The 19,274-nt window shown below is 41.3% G+C and overlaps 1 protein-coding gene across 1 annotated transcript; it reads right to left on the bottom strand.

The window, feature by feature from the left end:
• Window positions 1-10: 10 nt before the first annotated feature.
• On the bottom strand, window positions 11-15,130 carry ccn6 (cellular communication network factor 6). Its single transcript, XM_041975872.1, has 5 exons — window positions 15,069-15,130; window positions 3,460-3,739; window positions 2,641-2,868; window positions 1,068-1,261; window positions 11-989 (listed from the first exon to the last, which is right to left on the bottom strand). The coding sequence occupies exons 1-5, from the start codon at window positions 15,114-15,116 to the stop codon at window positions 708-710; spliced, it is 1,032 nt and encodes a 343-aa protein (XP_041831806.1). The 5' UTR covers window positions 15,117-15,130; the 3' UTR covers window positions 11-707.
• Between the last annotated feature and the right edge of the window lie 4,144 nt (window positions 15,131-19,274).

The raw sequence follows: 19,274 nt of genomic DNA, 5'->3' as shown, positions 1-19,274 counted from the left end.
TCAGTCCTCCTTCAGACCACATTCACTCCTCTTTTAGAGCAGTTTAAGCTATGGGAAAATAAAAATGAAAGAAGTTGACAGGAATAGAGGAAATGAACGTGATGTTATCAAACATGACTGCACTGAGGTTGAACACAGTGGCACCTGAAGCACCTGCAGTCCACTGCACCAGTAGGTTCAGAAAGATGGCAGCTTTTCTTTTTACAGATAAAGCAAAGAGAAGTGAGCCTGGTTCATTTCTGGAACGCATCCAGAAGGTCTCTGTGTTTAAATTCTGCTGCTGCTTTCATGATCGTGTCGGTTGAGTCGTGGTGCACAAGCTTTTTTAAAGGAATCAAATAGGGAGTGTCTCCATCCATGGCTGACCATTGGAGTAGAAATTAGGCTTATGTGTGTGAGTGTGTGTGAGATGACTGAAGCATACTTACACATCTTTAAAAAAAAAGTACAAGTCTAAACAGTTTTATGCATCTGGCCCTTCGTGCTCCTACTAGCACCCTTTCTACATCCACCGTTATTGCACATTTCTGTCCTGAAGACAGGCTTCATTAAAGCTTTTAGTATTTACTAACATTAATTTATCAAATGATCTCCTCCTCTTTTTCCTTGTCAAACTAGATTTTTCTTCTATCTCGTTGCTTTTTCTGGAGTTTCTTCAGGCACGTCACCGCTGCAGGGTTTGCGTGACCGTCTGACTTTGTGAACCATTAAAGTAAACGCAGGTCGGAGAACATGTCGCCGGGATCGTTGCACCTCCTCTGGCACACACACGACGTTATCCACTGCATCTTCCACTGTGTGCTGGACTTCCCTTTGCAGGTGAAGTTCACCTTGATCATGCGGGACTTGTTGGGCACACAGCAGCGGTTGTCTGTGCAAACGCCGCAGTACGTGGGTTTAAACTTCTTGGTGCTGGTGCAGCCAGACAGCGTCAGCTTCTCGGCCTTCTTCGCTTGGAATTTTGCTCGGCATGTTTTTCCCTTTGGCATCTGGAAGTGAAAACACAGATTGGTATGTTTTGGGACGTTCTATGCAAAAGCAGACTTAAGGTAAGAGAAGATTGTTACCTTCAGACTCCTTAGCAGGCTTTTCTCACATGGTCGCAGCAGACAAAGTCGCCTCTCCTTCCTCATCTCACACTTGCCGTTGTCGTTGTTGACCCGAACAGAGATACCCAGGCCACAGGTCTTGGAGCAGGAGCTCCAGGGGGTGGTCTGGATCAAACAGTTCTTCTTCCAGGCTAAAGGAGGATCCCTGTAAGCTTTCAGTGTTGTAGTTAAAGAGTACTGTGTCAACAACACACTGTACAAAGAGCTGGCCCTGTTTGAATCATGAGACAGTTTGCTACTAAACTTTTACGTGTGTGCTGTGAAGAAAAGACCATAGAAGCATTTCCTTTTATATGAAAACACTTTGCAGCAGCAGGTTAGTTGTATACTTGCTGCAAATAGGAAAAGCCTCTCATCTGAACATAAATGATGTTTTAAGATCATTCATAGAGGAGTCTACATACAATACCTGGCCAAAAAAAAAAGTCCCCACCACTATACAAGGAGCTCAGAGCCTTCCACTGGGAATAAGTGGATGAAGAACTGACTAATGCATTATTAAAACCTTCATTAAACGTTTGCAGGGAGAATAAAGACTGGAATCAGGTCCAGAGTGATGGGAGCATCAGTGGATGAAGATCTGTTCAGGCCTGTGAAGGCAGCATTATCATCTTTGTAAAATGACCTGAAAGCATCTGACCAGAGCTGTTCTCATTCTCCAAACAGAAATGGAAGAAGCTTCATTTCTTTTTTCCTTGTCTTCTTCAGGTAACGCTGCTCCTTACATTGTGACAGAAAAGAGCTAATTCATCCTTTCCTAAGTCCCAAAGGAATTTAAGACTAAACTTTTCCATTAAGGGACCCCCAAAAGATATCCCAACCTCTGGTTGGGGACCTCCTTTACGATTCCACGAAAACTACCATTAAAAAAAATAAAGGAAAATAAACATTTAGAAATGTTAACATTATATGATTGATTAATAAAATAAGAACTATATTAATTATTTTTATAAATAGTTTTGTATTTTCATAGAAATTGTATATTATAAATTCTAAATATTTTAAGTTTCTCATTATTATATTATTATATAATAAATACATTCATCAATTGACAGCATTTAGGTGTCCTACCTGTAAAAATACAGAAGCTAGCATACTTTACTGGGGTAATTTACAGTATTCTTGAGATTGTACATAACTGAATTAATGATCTTTAAATGAATCATTTGTTTAAATCAGTCTTTGATTTGATTCATTGATATTTGTTGAAAGCACAGTACTGGGATTTACATCAAAAATTTGCACAGTTTTTTTTTTTTAGTACAGATCACCAGACAGCACTTATCAGTTAACTTTTGGCAGCACGTTTCGACAGAACACCGGATCAGGTAGTGTATTCGTCCCGTGTACTTTTTTTTTTTCACGGTGCCACATTATTTTCCCAAAATCAAATGTGCACAGATGGAATATCAACCTGTTTTGCTAGGGGAGGGTTCACTTGCAGCTCCAGCTCACACTCAGAGGATGATCTTCCCCCAGTCCAGCTAACCTGGCTGGTCTCTCTTCATGAGTTTACTTGGTAAACACACACCTGACATGTACGTTGTGTCCTGCTGGTGCTTGTTTGGGCTTTGACCGTTGGCTGGCCTTCTGCCCATCAGCGGCGCAGGGCCTAAGAGACCAGCAGGTTTCTGGATGAAAGCAGGTGTACAGCCGATGGCTCCGCCGATGCATGTGCACTTATAGAGGTGGCTGGGCTGGAAGGCTTCTCCGTTCTCATAGTGGGCCCCATTCAGGTCACAGCCGACAGCCATCATGTCTGAAGGGGATAAAGGAAGCACATCAGGACTCTGTATGTGTATATATATATATATATATACATATATATTTTCCTGTTTGTGATGAATTTTACCTTCCTGATTTTAAACAGAGATGGTTTACATTACTCCCTTGTGAGCTACAGTGGAAAGGACTCCAAATGTAAAAATCTGTTTCTGGTTTCAGGCACAAACTTAAATGTCAACTCTTCCCTCAGCTGTTTCATCAAATTCCTGGAGAATCGTGTCCAGACTGACATGTCTGAAATTCATCTGATGTAACTTGACTCATTTCAGCTTTCACCTGAAATATTTCTCTTTGAAAGGTCCCAAACGGTAATAAATCCACCCACCCCCTGCGGGCTTCTTCACACCTACATGTCTTTAATCTTTTTCCACCTGAAGGAGCTGACAGCAGGTTTATTTTTTAACTCCTTTCATGTGACAAATCATCCATAAGAACTCTTTTTTTTTTTTCTTCTTCTTCTTCTGTTTTTTTCTTTTCACTCTTGGCTACCCTCAGCTACCATGAATCAGACTGTCCCAGCTGTGAGTAAACAAGTTATCACTGACAGGAAGAAGAAGACACTAACAAGCACACACTCCCACTTGGTATCTCGGCTGGTCGGCTGAGAAGTCGCAGTACATGCCCTTGTGTGGGTCACAAAGGTCCCTCTCGTTGCACGGCTCTCCGATCTGTCTGGCACAGCTTTTGCAGCATCCGCAGCCGTCCAGGATGGAACTGACTCCTGGGGCGCATTGAGGCCTCTCTCCACATCTGCAGGGCCATTGGCAGAACTGCTGCCGTTCGGCCATGGCCTGGCCTCTACGAGGAGCCAGCTGCTGACCATGGTTCTGAGCCCTGCTGACACACTGCAGAGACAAAGATCATCTCAGAGTTTTTCTTTCAATGTTTTCAGTTAAACCGTTTCAAATGTTTGAAAGAAAAAGCCGGTGCTTAACTTAAAGTTGATTGAAAAAAAAACACCTTTGTTTGCGTGAGAATGGATGCGGATTTTGCTTTGGTTTGGAAGCGTTTTATTTTCATTTATAGTTCATTTCCTTGCACTGGGGGCAGCATGAGAACCTATCATACAGATGTTTGCTGACACCAGGAAGCAGCTATGCTAACATGTAGCATAGCAGCATGACAAGAGAAACTCAGCTAAAAGACTCTACCAAGTATCGGCATCCACACCAAACAGTTCAAACCCCCAAACAATTAAATGGGAGTATAAGAAAACCAGGAGAACAGCTCTGTCAACTTTAGAGCTTCTGCTAATTTCTCCACACAAACAAGGAGTCACATGACAGCAGAGACTCTGCTGGTTACAGAGACGTCTGTCTCATCGCTGTGGGACAGAAACTCTGGAGCTAGCAGCCAGAACCAGAAACCAGGTCTTACTGTTGCTGTTTGTGGTGAAAAGTTTGATTCCAGCTCTAAAAACTTTGTTAATGTTTCTCCTACGACTCTGCCTTTGTTTGAAATGAACCATGAAGGTCCTACTGGTTTCCATGGAGATGAAGGAGGTTTTATAGTGAGGGATTCACTCTTCCTATCATAGACTATCTTGGGCTTCACTTCTTTCTGGACCCTCATGGTGGTTCTAAGGTGAATGTGGGGCTATCCCTGGATCCTCCTGACTCTGACCATTGATAGAGGTGTCCATCATCATCATCATTGTAGGCCGATGGCTTCCTGAGATATGTACCTGTGTAACACCTCTATTAAACACCTGGAAACCTGCTCAGGTTCACTTTTTACCTTCTGCTTTAGCACAGTTCCTTGTCAAATATTACTTTACTCATTCCTAAGATTACTTAGCTTGATGCGAGGGCATTTACCCCGCTAAAGAAATTTAATAATGGTAAATGGTAAATGGTAAATTTACCATTTAATAATGTTGACTGTAGTTTGTCCCAATAATGAAGGGGTCGAGGGAGGGGAAGCGTCGCACTGACAAACTTGATCCTGGGCAGAACTTTCATTGTAATTATAGATATCCAAATGCAGAGAGATTTGGGTTCTGTCTAAAGCCTGGTACACATAAAGATTATTGGGCTGTTTTTGTCCCAATTTTACCTCTTCCCGACCACGAACGGGAAACGTCCTATTATCATGAGTCTTATGAGATTTTTCTGTACAATTATCATTTGGTCTGAGGTGTTAAGAGCAGGTTTGTCCTGATAATCGGCTTTTAAATGGGTCATAACTGAGAATCGGAAATATTGAACATGTTCAATATTTATGACTCGATATCTTTATAGGTGTGGGAATGAATTCTGACTGCGTGGATGGTGATGTGGTACAGAATGTAGCCAATCAGAGAGCGAGCTGGCTGGGGAACAAGGAAGTAAATAAAGTCCGTGTTCACGCCGGCTTTTTCTGTTTACAGTAGTCCCAAGACCACCATCATTCCCTCGTCCTAAATATCCTCTTCCATGCCGGGTGTTGTGTTTTCCAGTTGTTACTATGTTTCTTCTTCGTTTTTTGCCGGTTGTTGCTATGGTTCTTATTTTTCAGGGCAAAACAGGCAAAGTGAAATCAACTGTGCCAGTTCCACGTACTTTACCATATACCCACGTCGGGTTAAAACTACATAGGGCAGGGGTGGGCAATTAATTTTTTTAAGGGGCCACGTGAGAAACCTGAATTGTGCCAGAGGGCCACACCAACAACTTGAGCTTAATTCTGCTCAGCTTTCCTCAATTGTAAATATATTATGAATAGCTGATACTGGTAATCAGAAGAATAAAACTATTCTGTAAATATTTATATTAGGCTAGTGAAACTGTGGTGTGTAGGTCAAATAAGAAAACAAAAACTAACTGAATCAGTGCAATTTAATTTGAACTTTTAACTGAAAAACAACAAACGATAATAATAATGTAATGTTTTCCTCCTCATTTTACCTTTTCAGTGAGAATAATCTAGTCTGTTCTGGGCTTGAACAAGGGCAATGAAATCTGGCTGAATGTCTGACTGGCTATGTGAAGGACAGCTGAGAGGTGGTCATCAGTGATGGAAGATCTGTGTTTGGATTTGTTGAACTTCATCACTGAGATTGTCTGTTCACATACATAAGTAGATCCAAAGAGGACTAGAATCCTGAGCATGCCTCCTCAGGTGTGGGAAGTTCTCTTCTTTGAGGAAGGAATAAAAGTCCAGCAGTGCTCTGCCAGAAGTGTGTCAAACTGCAGGTCAGTGAGTTCCATCTGGACATCACTTTGAGCATTACCCACAAAGCAGTTGAAGTGAGAAGAAAGCATGTGCATTTCATTCTCAAGAGCTTTGAAATCTTGAAGTCACGTTGAAAGTCTGTATGCATTGCTTCTAACATGGCTGAGTACTTGTGATCGGCTGATCGTGTGGCCTCCTTTAGTGTTGGCAAGTGGGTCAGAAGGTTGTCCTTCACATGGCTTGAGAGAAGCTGCAGCCTTCTCATGAAAGCCTTCACGGCACTGTACATCACACGCAGAAAAAGACCCTTGCACTGCAGTTTGACATTTAGTTTGTTAGTGTAGTCACATCCACAGCAAACTCAAGGTCTGCCACCCAGTCTTCATCTGAAAGCTCTGGGATGTTCTTTCTTCACACAGAAATCCTGAATCTGCTCTCTCGGGTCCCCGACACTTTCCAGTACCTTGCCCAGGCTGAGCCACCTGACAGGGCAGTGATAGCTTATGTCACCATGTTCCATCTAATTTTCCTCCAAAAACTAAACAAACCTGTAAACAAAACAGAATTGATCAGTTCATTAATAAATCTCTCAGACATTCGGGTCCTAGTCCTGACTGAAACCTGGATCCGTCCAGAAAACACAGCTACTCCAGCTGCCCTTTCTGTCAGTGCAGAATTTACCCAAACACCTCGCTCTGCTGGACAAGGAGGTGGAACAGGCATTCTTATTTCTAAAAAGTGGAACTTTATCTCTCCGTCCAATAGCTAACTGCTCATCACTTGAGTATCACCAGTAAAGGTCTCTACACCCATTACTGCATACATTCTGGTCATTTACCGCCCTCCGGGTGGCAGTATAGATGAGTTTGTCTCTGAAATGGACATGATTCTCTCTGACATTCCTGATGATGGCACACCACTAATTGTCATGGGAGACATGAACATTCACATTGGCAAACAACAGCAACTGACTTTCTGGCTCTCATCTACTCTTTCAATCTCAAACTGGTTCAGACTCCTCCAACACACAAAGCTGGTAATACTCTTGACTTGGTACTGACCAGAAACTGCTCCACAGCCGACCTGTCCGTCACCCCGCTGCATCTCTCAGACCACTTCCTGGTTAAATTCTCTGTCTTCCTTCCTCATGTCACTCAAGCGGCTCCAAAAATGGCGTCCTACCGCAGAAACTTGAGATCCCTCAGACCTACACAGCTGTATGATGAGGTTTACTTCTAGTCAACTCAAAACCCACAGCCTGTCCTCTTGATCCTGTTCCTTCTGACATCCCGTAGAGCATTTTACCTACAATCAAAACTGCAGTAACCCATATTATCACCTCCTCTCTTAAATCCGGTGTCTTTCCCTCTGCCGTCAAGCACGCTCGGGTTACCCTGCTGCTGAAGAAACCCACACTCAACCCAGCCCAGGTTGGAAACTACCGGCCGGTCTCACTGCTTCCATTCATGTCTAAACTACTAGAGCGTGCCGTCTTCAGTCAGGTCTCACAGTTCCTACAAGACAACAACCTGTCAGATCCATATCAATCTGGCTTTAGACAAGGCCGCTCTACTGAAACTGCTCTCCTGTCAGTTACTAATTCCCTACAACTTGCCAGAGCCGCTGGTCAATCCTCAATCCTTATACTGTTGGGCCTGTCCGCTGCCTTTGACATGGTCAACCATCATATACTGTTCTCCACACTCTGGGAGCTTGGCATCTCAGGATCTGTCCTCTCGGGGTTTATGTCCTACCTCACAGGAAGAACCTTCAAAGTATCTTGGCAAGGAGGAGTGTCCAGATCACATAGGCTGACAACAGGGGTGTCTCAGTGTTTGGCCCTCTTCTCTTTTCACTATACACCTCCTCACTCGGTGCAGTCATTAGCTCTCATGGTTTCTCCTACCACTGCTTTGCAGATGACACTCAGCTTTACCTTTCCTTCCCACCAAATGACACAACCGTCTCAATGCGAATATCAGCATGTCTTGCTGATATCTCTGCATGGATGAAGGATCGCCACCTTCAGCTAAATCTGTCCAAGACCGGGCTTATTGTCTGTCCAGCCAATCCTTCCTTACCACCACAGATAAGCGTACAGCTCGCTGCTAATCACTCTTCACTGGCTTCTAGTTGCAGCGCATCAGATTCAAAGCTCTGCTTCTGGCTTACAAAACAATAACCCAAACGGCTCCGGTCTACATCCACTCCTTAATCCAGATCTACACTCCCTCTCCACAGTTACGCTCTGCCAGCGAAAGACGCCTAGTGCTCCCACCACAAGGTGGCGCCACATCAGTAGCTAGACTCTTCTCCTCTGTTGTTCCCCAGTGGTGGAACGATCTACCAAACTCCATTCGATCTGCAGAGTCCTTATCCACTTTTAAGAGCAACCTAAAGACTCAGTTGTTTAAGGAGCATTTCTGCACTTAGCTTAACTTTTCTACTCGTCGGAATGAGTTAGAAAGATTTGTCCAGCTCTTTGGTTCAATTCAGCACTGAAGAAGCTGCATGCACTTACGCCCAAGATGATATTGTGTGATGAAATCATGATCTCGTAATTAAACAAAGGACTATTGTAGAGAGGGGGGAAAAAAGCGCTACATGACAGCACCTGGTCCAACTGGACTCACAGCAGTCTGACTACCACTTAATTATGACGTCCCATCTTGTTTGAAATTTTGCTTGTGTTCTTACTCTCAGGTGTAAATCACTTTGGAGAAAAGGGTCTGCCAAATGTCAACAGAACAGAATAGAATAGAATAGAATAGAGATTACCCCTGGTGTGGACATTTCTTGGGGATCTTGCCAGCAGATAGAGGCTTTATCAAAAAGGAAGAGGCCTGTCTCTTTTAGGGCGAAATTGATTATAAAATTGATAAAAAGCTAATAATAAAGCCAAAATTTTTTTGTAATTTCTTTCAGGTTGTAGTCTGCACAGTGAAACCGTGTCATTTGGACATCTGTGAACATATAAGGAATAGTTGGATTGGAACAGAACTTTGCTGCCTACAGTAGTTGAATAGAATCATTAAATCAGCAGAAGTTGTTTGAGGAATCCTATTAATGCAAAGTTATCTACTGAACAAATAACGAGCCACACATTAACATTATCAGGTTGGAACATTTTTATCGGAAGTTTATAGGAAAATCAACTGATTTGTTTTTTCCACCCATGCGGTTAAAAGGGGCGTTCTCGCTGAACGAGCTGTCGGATCTGAGGGGGTCATTTGACACCCATCAAACTTCAAGCTGCCTGTAGCTAAGAGCTAACTGCGCTAACCCAGAGCTAACGATAGCTAACCAGCTAACGGAGGTAGGCGGGTAAAACTAAGGCGCGCTGTTAGCCGGCTAAAAACAGTTGTGCTGCACTCTCCCCTCTTGCCTATTGGATACCTGTCAATCAAAAGGACACCACCCTAATTATGCCGAATTTCAAGATTAAATAACATCCAAACGGATGAGTTAGACAAAAATTCACCCTCACAGTTGTCATGAAGGTAAACTTGACCTACACTCCGAAGTGTGCAGACCCTGAACAGCGTTAGCTGCTAATGTGAGTGGTAATACGCTGCAGAAGACTTTATAAGTGACTGTAATCCACACTGGTGAATGAAAACATCTGAATTTGACAAGAAAAACTGATTCTGGACAGAGGCGACACAGGAAACCAGTTGTGTGTTTATATGCTAACTCACGCGAGAGGAAGGTCATGTTACCAGAAAGGAGGACATATAAAAAAATCAATCTCCAAGTTACATGAATCAGTATTGGATTTATTTAATTTGAATAGATTTAAATCAATATTCTTTTTTAAATGCAGTATTTGAGCCAGTGAAAACACTGAATGTTATTATTATATTAGTTGTTATTGAGTTGCACTTATTCAACAGGTGAGTATCTAAAACATATGAGCTGCCAAACTGGAACCAGTGGGACAAAGCTGTTAGAGTCCGTATGACCTCTTCCAGCTGCACATGCCTTGTACCTCACTGCTTCTTATTGTTCTTAGTAGAAATAACTATGATAAGCACGTCACAGTTTACTGACGATTACCAGGTTTTATTGACCAAAGACTGCAGAGCAGATGGCGACATATGCAGGATAACTGAGGAATTCACCTGCCTTAGAGTTATAAACATCCCTTGAATGAGTAGGTTATTACCTAACCACAGACAACTCCTAAACACATTAAAAAAAAAAAAAAAATTATCCTTTAGGTTGGAGTCACTATATTAGGATATTTATCTACACTCACAGTCCGCGTTATCTTGACCACCTTCTAGTACCGGGTTGATTCCCCTCTAGTTACGGATTGGACTTATTTAATTGTTGGTGTGATAGATGGAAGCAGGTGGTGGAAACCTTCCTCAGAGGTTTTTCTCCATATTGACATGCCAGCATCACACAGTTGCTGCAGGTTTGTCGGCTGCATCCAGTCAATTTGTTTATGAGTCATTATGCTAATGGCGCTAACAGGGCTGGCAGGTAAAAATGAAGATTGAAACCAACAACAGAACAACAAGATGCTGGACCACAGTTCAGACTGGTGGCGAAAAACACAGAGAGACGCTGGACATCCTGCTGTCAGCCTCAAACCATCAAACCCGACGTTGAACCATCGAACAAACTCTTAATCTGGACCATCAGACCGACCATGGACACAAAGGAACCTGACAAACCACTGCTTCATGTAATCCTGCAATCTGGAAGTTTCCAGTTTTTCTTCAACTACGACCGATGCCACAACTCAAACAGATGACAGTCCATCAGGTGGTACAGCAGCAGCAGATGTGTTACCCGATAACTACAGATCATATTTATGCAGGTAAGCAGCTGGAAAAATAAGAGAAAACGGTCAGTCTTTTTTCTCAGTCTGAGACAAGCTGCCTCAAAGTTTGGCGTTATGTTCATGGAAACCTTGATAAATCTGCTGACGTGGTTAAACATAAGCAACGTGTTTGTGTGATTTACCATGTTTATTTTACATTATTATGTAATGTGTAAGGCACTACAATAATCTGTAAAGGAAAAAATTTGATCCTGAAGCGTACCCTGAACTGCTGCTGACTGAAAGCAAAGATCTTTGCAGCAAATGTCTCAGAGTGTACCATTGGTGAGCAGCTTCTAAACACAGATATTTTGGTTGATTTGGTCTTCATCCATCTGATCGTTCTCATTAATGTGTTTTCAGTGATTTTTTTTTTTTTCATCGTTTTCTTTTCAGTTAGCACAGTTTCACATTGAAAAGACCAAACAGAAAACATTGAGCCATTTGGTGAAATCACTCAAAGCAACTTTAAGTAAAACAAATAGTGGGAGGCCACCAGAAATAATGATTGTGATGTTATTACACATGACATTAGATCATTGGAGATACTGTATGATAGAATATCTGGATAGAATAGAAAGCTGGACTTCAGGACTTGATAAGTGATTTTTGCAGGGAGAAAGCTCCACGTTGGGCTCTTGGTGAAAAAGGCTGAGCAGGACCAGTGATGGTGAATGAGATTACAAGAGCATGACTCAGCAATAGTGCATCTTTACCACCCATTGATATCTTATTACACAAAGTTCTACCTTTTAAAATGTGATTATTTAACTTTAAAGACGCTCCCATCCATTCTTTGGCTGTAAATCTCCACAGTGGTTTTCTTGTGACCGTTTTACATTCAGTTCATATAATACAATAAACCAGGTGAGGTCCTGCTACTTTTTGTTTCTGAGCCTACCTAATTTATTTTACCATTTGCTTCTGATTTTATTCATTTGTTTATAAATTTTTTATTGCCTCTTGTTCAGTGATAATGTTCAATGATAACGCTCACAATACAATAAATTATAAAAATGAGTGGCCATTTTGTTTTTTAAGTTTTGGCTGAGATTTGATTTGTTTCTCCACAACTTATAAATGCATTTCATTTTCATGGAAGAGGTTATTTGTATTTAAGTTTTGTATTTTAAGTAATTGGTCTTGAGATAATTAATTGTTTAAGGATTTAAAAAAAAGAGACGGGTTTTTAAATCTGTCTTGCAGTAAATAATTTAATCTAAATAAACGTCATTGTATTTTTTGTGCTTCCCCTACCAAGTAGCCTAACTGTCATGTTTTTCTTTTCACTAATATATGTATGATGGTCAAAATTTCATTAAAATTGCTAATTTTATGTATTACAGTATCAAAATCTTCAGGGGGAGAGGGGGGGACCACTTCAGTTTCTTTTCATGGGGCCCAAAATCCCTGGCAGCGCCCCTGCACGTCATTACCCAGAACATATGAAACGAAAACAGCAAGTCCAATTAATTGTTCAAAATTATTAGAAACTAAAGAGAGTGGAGTATTCATAATATGTTTTATAGCTGAAACTATTGTTTATCAAACGAGGATTTTTTGTCGCCACTAGCCAGAGTTCCTTTTAAGTTCCAGTGTGTAAGAATTACTGACATCTAGTGGTAAAGATAAACATAGCACAGATGTGAATGTACGGTGGCAGTCAGTGGCCAAAATTCTTCCAAACAAAAGGTTTTCATCTGTGAGTGGATCCAGTGGTCTCAGGTGCAGCCATAATTGCACTACAGGTAACTACTTCCACATTGGCTCAATTTCAAACTTTCCCCCTTTTTTACCTACCAATTAATAATAGTGTGTTGGAGGTGTTGAGTAGATTCTGTCAATTTCCACATTTCCCCACTTGGAAAAATATATATATATAATACTGAAAATGTATAATTTAAGTTTATTTAGAAAAATCCAAAAGATAATCCCACTGAAATTTAATATAAACATTTGATTCGCTTTTGTTGTTGGGTTAATTGGTCACTCTAAATCCTCCCGAGGAGTGAGTATGAGTGGACGGTTGTGTCTGTGTGTGGCCCTGCGATGGACTGGTGACCTGTCCAGGTGTACCTGCCTCTCACCTGTAAAATGCTGGGATAGGCTCCAGCTTCCCTGCGACCCTTAACTGGACGAAGTGGTACACATAATGGATGACACTTTTGTTTTATTTTTAATTCAATTATTTTTTCAAAGCTCACAGTAAAAAACGTGTCTTTCGTTTTTAGCTTACATTTGTTCACTTTCAAATATTTCTTTAAAAAAAAGAACAAACATTATGGCCCTGATTTAGTTCCATACTAAACCCGTAATATTCTCCTGTCAAGTTGGTGTTTCTTGGTGGTTTGGAGGATTGAATCAACCACAGTGATAAAGAAACTAACAGCACATATCAGCCATTTTTTACACTTTATTTCTTTTCCACTGTCAGGGACGTTAGCAGTGATGAAGATCCATACAGAGCAACAACAGAGGCCAGTCCACCAAGAAAGTCAGAACCAGAGAGAACACCAACAGGAGAACTTTACAGGGATTCTGGCTCGACGCATTTTTGGGGGGAACTACCCCATGTTTAGTCTCATTACTCATCCTTACCAGTTCTACCTGGTTGTAAATGTGACTAATCAGGCTTTCTATCCATGTGTAATACAAAACAAACTGGGATTAACAAAGAGGAGAAATAATCCACCGAACACTTATTTCCTTACTTTTCTTGCCAAAGTTTTTATCATACCACATGAGTCAGAATGTTCTCACGATAAAAGTTCATAATACTTAGAAAACTAGTGAAAAGTGCACGGACTGCAGGCTAATGATAGTTAAGGCTAGATGTAAACCATACTTGAAGCATTAGCTAAAGCTAATTTAGCTTTTTTCCTCCCCCTTTTTTTTAAAGTAAATGTTGATCCAGCAGCTTAATGTTTGTCTAAATCCTGCAGCTCAACCGATGAAATTATCCACCCAACTAAAAGTTAAGCAGCTTGTTCAGGTGAGCCTACATCAGGTATCTTTAGTTCAGATGGACCAGAAAGTTCTGGACACTTTCTCCCCTCTTTTTATCATATCGCCCAAATTATGAGTTTTTTGTTTTTGTTTTGTTTTTTTTGGGTTGTTTTTTTTAATACAGGGAAATACCAGTTAGATTACAGACTCATTTAAAAGGAAAAACCTGTAACTGTAAATACATTTACTTTTTTAAAAAAAAGATATTTTATTTTACATAAAAAGACTTATTTATGTTTAGATTTATCATAGTTTCACTAAAAATATACAAGTTTAATACTGACTGGTGTCAGAATGAAGGTAAAATCCACTGGAACATTTACAGGTGAACAATTTAACTTACTCTAAACATCTGAATGCACATGTACAACTGTTCAGTGTTTCAGTATTTACTTACAGCATGCTGTTCTCTAACTGGATGATTCAGACTTGACAGCATCACAGAACACTAAACGTTTAAAAGGTAGAATAAAATAAAAGATCATGTAAAATTAAAGGTATAAACTATTTTTATTCATTAATATTTTACTTCAATTTTATTTAATTTACAATATTTTTCTGGTGCTCCAGCTGCTGGAACTTTGTTTATGTTCCTTTTTTTTTGTTTGTTTGTTTGCTTTTTTTTACAGTGTAGTACTATGACTTTAACATTTGCTGCAGTTAAACCATAAAAACCTGAGTTTCCTGCTGGGATAATACTGTACAGGTAGTGCACTGGTCTACATCCATGATGACTCAGCAGCTTTAAACACTGTAATTAGTTTAGTAATGCTGTCATTATTTTTGTTCTGATGAAATCGCTGCTTGTTGCCACTTGTGCTCCTCTTCCCTCGGCCAGCTTCCAAAGGTCAGCCAGGGTTATGCCAAGAATCTGCAGCCTCTCTGCCAGGTTTACTGAATGAGCTCATTTCATGGTGTGAAAATGGGTCCATGGGAGCTTTCAGTACAAAGACCTCAGAAAGTTGCTTCATTTTCCAGCGTTTACCCCTGATGCAGACTGAAACTGAGCCCTACAATCCCACTCCCTGGTTTGAGTGTCTAAATAAACTCTGCTAATCAAGATACATTCTCTATTTTCTGTTGAACATCTAATCTCAGTATCATCAGGTGTCACATGACATATTCCAGTCAGAGCCCTGGTCTTTCTGCAGTACAAAGATAGAAAATGATAACCCCCTTCTTACCTGTTGAGCAAAGATGAGCAGCAGAGAATGGTAAAGAAGCGATAGCATCTCTTCAGTGTGAAGCTTTGGGAGCTCTGGGAGAGGATGAGGGAGCCTGAAGGTGGGCTGGAGGGGCCAATGATGGGAGAGGGAGGGAGGAATGAGGTGGGGAGAGATTGGAGAGCTGACCTGTTGGAAGGGGACAAAGCAGCCCTCTGTCTCCTCTACAAACACACCTTTCCTTGCCTCCCTGGTCTAGAGGGAAAATATTTGTCTTCATAACTGCCGCGTGGCTCCACGGCTCTTCAAGCGCTGCCTACTTGTTTATTCTTGGTCTGTAGAGCTTGCTCACAATTTATCTCAGTGCAGCTCAGAGCTAAATCTGTAAGCCATGTTGTTGGCTCCAAGGAATTATTTTCCTTGGAAAAGGGGGCATCTTTTTTATTTTTTATTGTTTAAACTGAATTTAAGACCTGTATTCATGTGTGCAGGTCTTCATGGTTAACGTGTTTCCAGGGCTGTACGCTCCAGTTAATGTGGACTGGTATATATTTGAGGTCACATTCCATTTATATTTACATTGACTGAAGAAGTTCTTCGCATATAACCTTCATCTTTGGAAAGCCAACACTTTTTTTGGACTTTAGATGTACTAGTTTTTCTATCAACAATCTCTTCAGGCAGTTTATGATTTACGTATATCTGAGGCTGTCAGATTTCTGACTCCAGGGGATTAGTTTAGGGATAAATCCTTACTGCTTTGACCTGATCCTGAACTTGTCCTGTGGCATTATGAGACAAACTGACATAAACAATCCTGTCATCAACAGAGAGGTGCAACCAGGAAGCAGAAAGCCGAGTCCATCCTGGTTCAGCAGAACCGAGCTCTGAAACCGACATGACAGGACAGTTAACTTTACACCTTTCCTAAAAAGATGAATGGAAAGTGTTCCAACCTTCTTCAGGATCACAGACTTTTGCTGTGAGCTGGAGACTGGATCCAGACTCTGCAGAGTTCATGTTTTTTAGATGAATGCCTCCTTTATTTCTGACATAAAAACAAAACTAATAATTCCTAAAAAGCCAAAAATCGTTCAGATAAAAGGGGTGGGAGTACACGGACAGGATGGGGGGGGGTATTGGGTGGTAGGGGATGGGATGGGGGAGGAGATTTGGGGGGGAGGATAGGATAGGAGTGAGGGAATGGGTATTGGGCGGTGGGTGCATGGGATTGTTGTTGGTTTCCTTGGAGGTGTAGCAGCTGGTTGTCTTTTTTTTCTAAGATTGAACAGCTGATGTTTCCTTATATCTGGTATTTCCTTGTCTTTTTCTCTTTTTTTTCTCTCATCTTTTCACTCTCTTTCATTTTCTTTCTTTTGTTTACTTTCATTTACATTTTCACTGATATTTTTAATAGTAGAGGAAAATACTTTGATGGTATTTTATACCTAATCTGCTTCAATATGGGTCACGTATTAAATTACTAATCTAGAATTTGGCCTCTTATAAATTCAAAGTTCTCTTGATAAATGGGGCCTGCCCACATCAGTCAGTTTATTATTATATTTAACGCATTCATTCATTCTCTCTACCGCTTTGTCCATTCCGGGTCGTGGGGAAGATGGAGTCTATCCCAGCATTTAGCAAGTGAGAGGCAGGTACACTTGGACAGGTCACCAGTCCATCGCAGGGCCAACACACAGAGACAAACAACCATTCACACACACACACTCACTCCTTGGGTGAATTCAGACTCACCAACTCTACAGATGGTGGGAGGAGGCTGGAGAACCCGGAGAGAACCCATGCATACATGGGGAGAACATGCAAACAGCCGAGGTTAGACCCAGGGACCGCCTTGCTGTGAGGCTGCAGGGCTAACCACCACATGGTCCAATATCTCACCCAGAAATATCTCACCCTTTCTACACATTTATTAGCCACCTTTACTTGTAGTTGATAGAGTTGTTTTTCTTTTACAAAGTACATAATTTTCAAATCAAACCACAACTTATTAATTTCTGTTGTGATTTCCTCTAAAAGCTGTAAACCCTCTCCAGAGCAGATGTTTGTGTCTTCTGCAAATGAAATAAATCTCAGTGGGCCGGTTGTTCAAAAACTTTTATTTATCTATCTGGATCTGTAATCCATTTTTTCAGGACGGCAGATCACGTAATCTGGCTTACTTTTATCCCTGGTTGTTCAAAGCACAACAGGATCAGATCACCCTGATCCAAAATCCTGTTTTTGAGGATCATGTAATCCGGATTTCCAGCATGTGCGCTGCCGGTCATGTGAAGAACAACAGGTAGAAGAGACAGTCTGCATGCTTTGCAAGTGGAACCACCGGGACCATGTAACACAATACGTGCATGAATTGTCCTGCATAACTTTGGGAGCAGGTGGAATCTCCCTCTCTGTGACATGTTGATGACGCACGTGAGCCCCATGTTGAGGTACCGACCCAACCTCTGTCATTCTGTCAGGGACGTGTAGTGAAGGGTGCAATCATTAGAAATTACTTTTTTTTTGTGATAAGTTCTCTTCTGATTATGTAGTGATGAATAACATTCATTTTACTACGCTGAAAGGCTTAATAGGTAGCCCACCTATGTTTACCACTTTATCCTTGTAACGGTTAAACAAGTCAGGTGCAAAATACAAATATAAGCATATGCACTGAATAAAGAGTTCTATTATTTGATCAGCTGTTAGGTTGTACCTCAGTTTCTCCTGAAATCCACCTCGTAATCCTGCCCTCTGTTGGGATCAGGATAATCCTGTTTTTTTTGGTTTTTTTTGGATCAAAGTGATCTGGATTCTACTCAAACGTTTTGAACAACCCAAACTGAAGGTTTTATCCGGATAACAACCAGGATTGGATTACGTGATCCAGGTGGATTTTGGAATCCGGGTTTCGGTTTTGAACAACCCATTTTCAAGATTTGATCCTATCCGATAACTAAAATCCACCAGGATTACGTTTGAACAACCGGCCCAGTATATTTGATTTTCTACATTAGTCGTTTATGTATATGATAAATAATTTGGCCCAAGTACTAACCCCTGAGAAACACCCCAATGCATTTCCATACAGTTTGGCCTGTATTCTCCGGTTTCTACAAATTGCTGCCTGTTTCTTCCATAGCTACCAGTCCAACCATTCAGCACCTTTCGAATTTATTAAATAATATATTGTGATCAAAAGTATATTTGTGCTGCATACTCTTTATTGTCAACAGCATTTATTATTTCCTCACTTAATTCAAGTAATGACAGAGATTTTTATGTTTTTCTGAGCCCTTCGTATATTTTGTATAGAGACAGTACAGGTGCATGCTGGGATGGGAGCTTTATTGTTTAAGACTACTAATGCTTTGTTAGCTTTTTTGGAGAGAAGAAAAGGCAAGAAGATGGTGCTTCCAGAGACTAACTGAACTGGAATCTTGAAGGTTTGCGGAGTCTCCCAGCACAGTATGGAGAGCCTGGAGGAGGTACCAGGAGACTTGAGGAGGGCAGTAGGAGGACAACAAACCAACAGCAGCACCGCTATCTGCTCCTTTATGCAGGAGGAACAGGAGTCCTACACAATCACCTCCAGCAGCCACTAATGTGCATGTTTCTGCACAAACTGTCAGAAACAGACTCCATGGCGAGGTAGAAGGCCTCTATGTCCACAAGTGGAGCCTGTGCTCACCGCCCAACACCGTGCAGCCTGATTGGTCCACCAGGATTGGCAGGTTGGCCATCGGCTCCTTGTGTGTGACAGGCATAAAAGTCTGGAGAGGCCATGGAGAACGTTCTGCTGCCTGCAATGGGATGGTTTGGGGAGGCAGATCCTTGGAGGGCCGCACAGACCTTCAAGGATAACTAGAGGTACCCAATAGCATTTAGAGAATTCAACTTGGATCTTTCAAGGTTATTCAGCTCAAGAAGCCAGAGCAGACCAGGTAGCTGGGGATCATATAAAATGCTCACTAACATCTTGTTTTGACAATTCAACAAAAAATTTGGGGGTTTTCTTTTAAAATTTGTTGTTTTTATAAAACTAATTACACAATTTTGTAACTAAAATAAGCAAAGAGATGCTGGGTGAGGATGGTTGAATCCAACATGTGTGTATCCTTTTCATCAGTCCGGAGCAGAAATGTGAATATTGGAGAAAATCTACTGACTGGCGGCACCATGTGAACCATCAGAGCAACGGGTTTACACTCGGGTCGAGGA

The sequence above is a fragment of the Melanotaenia boesemani genome, chromosome 22 (genome assembly GCF_017639745.1).
Source record: "Melanotaenia boesemani isolate fMelBoe1 chromosome 22, fMelBoe1.pri, whole genome shotgun sequence".
Taxonomy (NCBI): Eukaryota; Metazoa; Chordata; class Actinopteri; order Atheriniformes; family Melanotaeniidae; genus Melanotaenia; species Melanotaenia boesemani.
The sequence above is the reverse complement of the archived record's forward strand: the minus strand, read 5'-3'. Positions and strand labels throughout refer to the sequence as shown.